Here is an 8,652-nt window from a genome sequence, read left to right on the forward strand (position 1 = left end):
CCATATCCCTACATATTTACCCACTAATCCCTCTAACCTATGCATCTTAGGACACTAAGGGCAATTTTTAGCATGGCCAATCAATCTAACCCGCACATCTTTGGAATGTGGGAGGAAACCGGAGCACCCGGAGGAAACCCACTGTGCTACCATGCCGCCCACATCTCCCCAAACTTTGTTTCTGTCTTTAAAAAGAAAGACATGTATAATGTACCAGACGTTCTAAGAGAAACAAGTTTTAGTGAGGAGCTGAAGGAAATCGGTATTAGTACAGAAATTGATGAGATTGAAGGTAAATAAATCTCCAAGACCAGATAGTCTTCATCCCAAAGTACTTAAGCAAGTGGCCCTGGAAATAAAAGATCCATTGGTGGTCATTTTCCAATATTCTTTGGACTGGTTCCTACAGTTTGGAGGATAGCTAATATAAGCCCGCTATTCAAAAAGGGAGGTAGAGTGAAAACAGGGAACTATAGATGAGTGAGCCTAGGTCAGCACTGGGGAAGATGCTAGGGTCCATTTTCAAGGATTTCATAGCTGAGTATTTGGAAATCAGTGTATATTGAGACAAAGTCAGCATGGATTTACAAAGGGGAAATCATGTTTCACGAATCTATTGGAAGTCTTTGACTATGTACCTAATAGAGTTGACCAAAGAGAACCAGTGGATGTGATTTAATTAGACTTTCAGAAGGTTTCAACAAGGTCTCACATAGCAGACTACTGTGTAAAGCTAAAGCGCACAAGATTGTGGGTCATGTCTTGTAATGGATAGAAAGCTGATTAGCAGATAGGAAGCAAAGAGCATAAATGGTTCTTTTTCTGATTGGTAGGCAGTGACCAGTGGGCTACAGCAGGGATTTGTGTTAAGTCCCAACTGTTCGCATTATATATTACTGATTTGGAAGAGAGGGATAAATGTATTATCTCCAAATCGCCAAAGTTGTGTGGGAGGGTGAGCTGTGAGGAGGATGCAGGGATGCTTCAGCATGATGTGGACAGGCTGAATAAGTAGGCATATACATGGCAGATGCAGTATAATGTGGATAAATGTGAGATTACCCACTTTGGTAGCAATAATAGTTGCACCCGCCCATCCATCTGTCCATCCCATATTTACCATGTCTGATTGACGCCACATCCACATCAGAAATGAAACTCAGTCCAGCATCTTTGAAAACGCCAACACTGTTAACGCCCCCTCCATAAAAACATCCCAGATCATAAGAATTCATTTGTTCAAATACCTATTCAAAGTGAATAAATAAACATGCTCAAATTGATAAGGAAATATTTTTTTACATTTGCAGCAAAATAATTACAATCTGTCTCTGTGATTTGGGGAGGCAGTAAATTAAGAATTCATTATTAAATCGCCTTTGACGAACTCAGGCAAATTGCAAGCCAATGATAGTAAAGTGTCACCACAAGTGAAATGGTGGGGGAAAGGGCAAACAAGTTTCTCTCAAGAGGTTATCACAAGTATGATGAATAGATAAAAAAATGTTGTTTTGATATTTAGAATTGGCGATATTTTAGTGACGTATGTGACAGTTTGAGTGAATATTTTGCCGCCACTTGAGAGCACAATTAGTTTTTTGTTTAGCAATTCTCTGGAACAGCTGCTCCTCAGTACTGATTGCTGAGTGTTAGCATGGAGGTAACCAGGCCCCTGAACTCAGGTAATATAAATGACAAGGAAGCGACAGTTGGGGCTTCTCCCCCCGCTTTTCTCCTGCTTCACCTCCTGGGCTTGGTGTGTAACTGTGTCCAAGTGTGGTGAACCATCGTTGGTTCCCACTGGATAGTACTGAGCCAGGGTCTGGCCAGTACTACAAGGATGTACATATGTTGCTGTTGGGTTAGGGATGGGTTGTGCTACTTGTTGCTGTTGGGGTTAGGGTGGGGTTGTTGCACCTTTGTATTGTAGTGTTGTGGTACATCCCAGTCGGGCTCCGCCTCCTGGGAGAGGTATAAAGGCCCCTGCTCTGGCTGGGACCCCTCAGTCTGGGATTGTGTATATAATTGTTGGCTGTTTCATTACAGCAAATAAAAGCCTTTATTTCCCGAGCATCTAGCCTCGTGTATGATAACGCGCATCACCAAGTGAAGCCCAAGGCAGGTTTGGGGAGCAACTCTAGAGTCCATTTCTTCCTCAGAATGTCAATCTCCAGGTGATTACTACTCTTGATAGAATAACCCAATTTGAAATTGCAGAGCTCCTGTCTCACCCAACTTTCCTCACTCAGGGTGGGCAAGACAGGAGCAGCAAAGTATTCATCCAGCAGCAATGGAGCGGAGTAACTTTTTAAACGGCATTAGCTGCCATAAAGAATGTGTTTAAATTGACAATTTAAAGGGAGAATTTAAGTTTCAAAGGTAAGCAGTTCAGACAATTGGGGACAGAAAGCTGGAAGGAGAAGCAGAGAGCAGGAAGCAGAGGGGGAGGGGAGAAGAAAGGAGATGGGGAGAGAGCGGGAATGATGAGGGAGTGAGAATGATAAGAACAGGGAAACAGAAAAAAGTGAAGGAGAGAATGGGAAGGACAGAGAGGAAGAACGGGAAGGAAAGGTGGAGAGCGGGAAGGAGGGGGGGAGAGCGGGAAGGAGAGGGGAGAGCGGGAAGGAGAGGGGAGAGCGGGAACATAGAACATAGAACATTACAGTGTGGTACAGGCCCTTCGGCCCTCGATGTTGCGCTGACCTGTGAAACCAATCTAAAGCCCATCTAACCTATACTATTCCAATATCATCCATATGTTTATCCAATGACCATTTAAATGTGCTTAATGTTGACGAGTCCACTACTGTTGCAGGCAGGGCATTCCACGCCCTGACTACTCTGAGTAAAGAACCTACCTCTGACATCTGTCCTGTATCTGTCACCCCTCAATTTAAAGCTATGTCCCCTCGTGCTAGCCATCACCATCTGAGGAAAAAGGCTCACACCGTCCACCCTATCTAATCCTCTGATCATCTTATATGCCTCTATTAAGTCACCTCTTAACCTTCTTCTCTCTAACAAAAACAGCCTCAAGTCCCTCAGCCTTTCCTCATAAGACCTTCCCACCATACCAGGCAACATCCTGGTAAATCTCCTCTGCACCCTTTCCAATGCTTCCACATCCTTCCTATAATGCGGCGACCAGAACTGTACGCAATACTCCAAGTGCGGCCACACCAGAGTTTTGTACAGCCGCAACATGACATAGTGGCTTCGAAACTCAATCCCTCTACCAATAAAAGCTAACACACTGTACGCCTTCTTAACGACCCGATCAACCTGGGTGTCAACTTTCATGGATCTATGCACAGAGACACCAAGATCTCTCTGAAATCATAGAAACCCTACAGTGCAGAAGGAGGCCATTCGGCCCATCGAGTCTGCACCGACCACAATCCCACCCAGGCCCTAACCCCACATATTTACCCGCTAATCCCACTAACCTACGCATCTCAGGACTCTAAGGGGCAATTTTTAACCTGGCCAATCAACCTCACCCGCACATCTTTGGACTGTGGGAGGAAACCGGAGCACCCGGAGGAAACCCACGCAGACACGAGGAGAATGTGCAAACTCCACACAGACAGTGACCTGAGCTGGGAATCGAACCCAGGACCCTGGAGCTGTGAAGCAGCAGTGCTAACCACTGCGCTACCGTGCCGCCCCACGCTACCAAGTATCTTACCATTAGCCCAGTACTCTGTATTCCTGTTACTCCTTCCAAAGTGAATCACCTCACATTTTTCTGCATTAAACTCCTTCCGCACTGTCCACAACTCCACCAACTTTAGTGTCATCCGCAAATTTACTAACCCATCCTTCTACGCCCTCATCCAGGTCATCTATAAAAATGACAAACAGCAGTGGCCCCAAAACAGATCCTTGTGGTACACCACTAGTAACTGAACTCCAGGATGAATATTTCCCATCAACCACCACCCTCTGTCTTCTTACAGCTAACTAATTCCTGATCCAAACCGCAAAATCACCCTCAATCCCATGCCTCCATATTTTCTGCAATAGCTTACCGTGGGGAACCTTATCAAACGCTTTGCTGAAATCCATATACACCACATCAACTGCTTTACCCTCATCCACCTCTTTGGCCACCTTCTCAAAGAACTCAATAAGGAAGGAGAGGGGGAGAGCGGGAAGGAAAGGGGGAGCGCGGGAAGGAGAGGGGGAAAGTGGGAAGGAGAGGGGGAAAGTGGGAAGGAGAGGGGGAGAGCGGGAAAGAGAGGGGGAGAGCGGGAAAGAGAGGGGGAGAGCGGGAAAGAGAGGGGGAGAGCGGGAAGGAGACTGAAAAGGATTGAGGGAAAGCACAGAAAGGAGAGAGGGAGGACAGCAGAAATGAGTTGGGTGAGAGTGGGAAGGAGAGGGGTTTGAGACTGGGAAGGTGAGGGGAGCTGCAAGGAGAGTGCGGGAGAGAGTGAAGGAGAGGAGGAGAAAGCATGAAGCAGAGGGGGGAGGAAAGAGAGAGGGGAGTGGAAGGAAAGGATGAGGAGACGGGGAGCAGAATGGGAGGAGATGGGAAGGGGAGGAAAGGGAGAGGGGGGGAGGAGAGGGGAGGAAAAGGAGGAGGGGGAAGGGAGGAAAGGGGGAAGGGAGAGGGGAGGAAAGTGGGAAGGGAGAGGGATGAAAGGGGAGGGGAGGGGAGAGGAGGGGAAGGGGAGGGGAAGGGGAGGGGAAGGGAGGTTTAGGGGAGAGGGAGAGGAAGGGAAGAGGGAGGGCAGAGGTAGGGGGAGGGGAGGGGGAAGGGTAGGAGGGTAGTATGGCAGGGGAGGAGGAGGAGCTCAGGGGGAGCGGGTGGGGAGTGAGGAGGGGGAGCAGAGCACGGGGAAGGGGAGGGGGATGGGAACGGGAGCGGAGGGGAGCAGAGGGGGAGGGGAGCGGGGAGAGGGGAGAGGGATGGGAGTGGGAGTGGAGGGGGAGGGGGAGCGGAGAGGAAGGGGGAGGGGAGGGGGGAGAGGGGGGAGCGGAGGGTGAGCAGAGGGGGAGGGGAGGGGGAGGGAGCGGAGGGGGCAGGGGCAGGGAATAGGAGGAAAGAGGGAGGGGAGGGAAGGAGGAGGAGAGGGGGAGCAGAATGGGAGGAGAGGGGAAGGGGAGGAAAGGGGGAAGGGAGAGGGAGAGAAGGGGGTTGGGATTGGGAGGGAAGGGGAGAGGGGGGGGAAGGGGGAGGAAGGGGGAGGAAAGAGTGCGGCGGAGGAGGGGGAGGGCAGAGGGGAGAGGGGAGGGGACGGAGAGGGAGAGGGAGACAGGGAGGGGGAGGAGGAGGGGGGGGAATGGGATGGAAAAGGGGGGGGATGGGAAGGGGGAGGGAGATGGGGAGGGAGGTGGAGAGAAGGCGAGGGGGAGGGGTGGACGAGGGAGAGGGGGAGGAGGGAGGGAAACAGGGAGGGGGAGGGGGGAAAGGAGGGAGTGGGCAGAGGGGAGGGGGAGGGGAGAGTTGAGGGGAGCGGGTGCAAACGGGGAGTGGGGTGTGGGAAAGAGGAGGGGAGGGGAGGTAAAGGGGAGGGGAATGGGGAGGGGGATGGAGGATGGGGATGGGAAGGGGGCGTGACGGAGAGAGGGAGGAGGGAGGGGAATGGGGGAGGGGAAGGAGATAGAGAGGGAGGGGGAAGGGAAGGGAAGGGGAGGGGGAGAGGGAGAGGGAGGAGGGGAGAGGGGGAGGGGGACGGGAGGGGTTGGGCAGAGTGGAGGGGGAGGGGAGAGTTGAGGGGAGAGGCGAGGGGAGCGGGTGCAAATGGGAAGTGGGGTGTGGGGAAGGGGAGGGGAGTGGAGGAGTGGGGGATAAGGGGGTTGGGAGGCGGAGTGGAGGGGGATCGGAGGCGGAGTGGAGGGGGAGCAGAGGAGGAGCACAGGGGAGCAGGAAGGAAGGGGGAGGGGAGGGGAGGAATGAGGGAGTGAATTGGAGGAGCAAATCTGCAGAGAGATAGCAGACAACTGCAGGAAGCATAAAGTTGTGATAATAGGGGATTTTAATTTCCCACATATAGATTGGGACTCCCATACTGTTAAAGGTCTAGACGGGTTAGAGTTTGTAAAATGTGTTCAGGAAAATTTTCTAAACCAATATATAGAGGTACCAACTAGAGAGGATGCAATATTAGATCTCCTACTAGGAAACGAGTTAGGACAAGTGACGGAAGTGTGTGTAGGGGAACACCTTGGTTCCAGTGATCATAACGCCATTAGTTTCAACTTGATCATGGATAAAGATAGATCTGGTCCTTGGGTTGAGGTTCTAAACTGGAAGAAGACCAAATTTGAAGAAATGAGAAAGGATCTAAAAAGCGTGGATTGGGACAGGCTATTCTCTGGCAAGGATGTGATTGGTAAGTGGGAGGTCTTCAAAGGAGAAATTTTGAGAGTGCAGAGTTTGTATGTTCCTGTCAGGATTAAAGGCAAAGTGAATAAGAATAAGGAACCTTGGTTCTCGAGGGATATTGGAACTCTGATAAAGAAGAAGAGAGATGTATGACATGTATAGGCAACAGGGAGAAAATAAGATGCTTGAGGAGTATAAAAAGTGCAAGAAACTACTTAAGAAAGAAATCAGGAGGGCTAAAAGAAGACATGAGGTTGCTTTGGCAGACAAGGTGAAGGATAATCCTAAGAGCTTCTACAGGTATATTAAGAGCAAAAGGATAGTAAGGGATAAAATTGGTCCTCTTGAAGATCAGAGTGGTCAGCTATGTATGGAACCAAAAGAAATGGGGGAGATATTAAATGGGTTTTTTGCATCCGTATTTACTAAGGAAACTGGCATGGAGTCTATGGAAATAAAGCAAACAAGTAGGGAGGTCATGGAACCTATACAGATTAAAGGGGAGGAGGTGCTTGCTGTCTTGAGGCAAATCAGAGTAGATAAATCCCCAGGACCGGACAGGGTATTCCCTCAGACTTTGAAGGAGACTAGTGTTGAAATTGCAGGGGCCCTGGCAGATATATTTAAAATGTCGGTATCCACGGGTGAGGTGCTGGATGATTGGAGGATAGCTCATGTTGTTCCATTGTTTAAAAAAGGCTCAAAAAGTAATGCGGGAAATTATAGGTCAGTAGGTTTGACGTCAGTAGTAGGTAAATTATTGGAAAGAGTACTAAGAGATAGGATCTACAAATATTTGGATAGACAAGGACTTATTAGGGAGAGTCAACATGGCTTTGTGCGCGTTAGGTCATGTTTAACCAATCTATTAGAGTTTTTTGAGGAGGTTACCAGGAAAGTGGATGAAGGGAAGGCAGTGGATGTTGTCTCCATGGACTTCAGTAAAGCCTTTGACAAGGTCCCGCATGGGAGGTTAGTTAGGAAGGTTCAGTCGCTAGGTATACATGGAGAGGTAGTAAATTCGATTAGACATTGGCTCAATGGAAGAACACAGTAAGAAGTTTAGCAACACCAGGTTAAAGTCCAACAGGTTTATTTGGTAGCAAAAGCCACACAAGCTTTTGGAGCTCCAAGACCCTTCTTCAGGTGAGAAGAATACTCACCTGAAGAAGGGGCTTGGAGCTCCGAAAGCCTGTGTGGCTTTTGCTACCAAATAAACCTGTTGGACTTTAACCTGGTGTTGTTAAACTTCTTACTCTGTTTACCCCAGTCCAATGACGGCATCTCCACATCAATGGAAGAAGCCAGAGAGTGGTAGTGGAGGATTGTTTCTCTGAGTGGAGGCCTGTGACTAGTGGTGTGCCACAGGGATCAGTGCTGGGTCCATTGTTGTTTGTCATCTATATCAATGATCTGGATGATAATGTAGTAAATTGGATCAGCAAATTTGCTGATGATACAAAGATTGGAGGTGTACTGGACAGTGAGGAAGGTTTTCAAAGCTTGCAGAGGGATTTGGACCAACTAGAAAAATGGGCTGAAAAATGGCAGATGGAGTTTAATGCAGACAAGTGAGAGGTGTTGCACTTTGGAACGACAAACTAAGGTAGAACATACAAGGTAAATGGTAGCACACTGAAGAGTGCAGTAGAACAGAGGGATCTGGGAATACAGATACATAATTCCCTAAAAGTGGCGTCACAGGTAGATAGGGTCGTAAAGAGTGCATTTGGTACATTGGCCTTTATAAATCAAAGTATTGAGTATAAGAGTTGGAATATTATGGTGAGGTTGTATAAGACATTGGTAAGGCCGAATTTAGAGTATTGTGTGCAGTTTTGGTCACCTAATTACAGGAAGGATATTAATAAGGTTGAAAGAGTGCAGAGAAGGTTTACAAGGATGTTGCCGGGACTTGAGAAACTGAGTTACAGAGAAAGGTTGAATAGGTTTGGACTTTATTCCCTGGAGCGTAGAAGAATGAGGGGAGATTTGATAGAGGTGTATAAAATTATGATGGGTATAGATAGATTGAATGCAAGCAGGCTTTTCCCACTGAGGCGAGGGGAGAAAAAAACTAGAGGACATGGGTTAAGGGTGAAGGGGGAAAGGTTTAAAGGGAATATTAGGGGGTGCTTCTTCACACAGAGAGTGGTGGAGTGTGGAATGAGCTGCCTGATGAAGTGTTGAATGCGGGCTCACTTTTAACATTTAAGAAAAACTTGGACAGGTACATGGATGAGAGGGGTGTGGAGGGATATGGTCCAGGTGCAGGTCAGTGGGACTAGGGAGAAAAATGGTTCGGCACAGCCAAGAAGGGC

The 8,652-nt window shown here is 48.5% G+C and overlaps 1 protein-coding gene across 4 annotated transcripts in view; it reads right to left on the bottom strand.

The window, feature by feature from the left end:
- Nucleotides 1–8,652, bottom strand: part of LOC144497122 (complement C4-like) — a 469,428-nt gene that overhangs the window by 227,075 nt on the left and 233,701 nt on the right. For all 4 annotated transcript variants that reach the window (XM_078217916.1, XM_078217917.1, XM_078217918.1 and 1 more), the window contains exon 15: nt 1,121–1,247. In XM_078217916.1, the coding sequence (XP_078074042.1) occupies nt 1,121–1,247 (127 nt within the window). The remainder of the gene's footprint in view (nt 1–1,120; nt 1,248–8,652) is intronic.

The sequence above is a fragment of the Mustelus asterias genome, chromosome 8, assembly GCF_964213995.1.
Source record: "Mustelus asterias chromosome 8, sMusAst1.hap1.1, whole genome shotgun sequence".
Lineage (NCBI taxonomy): Eukaryota > Metazoa > Chordata > Chondrichthyes > Carcharhiniformes > Triakidae > Mustelus > Mustelus asterias.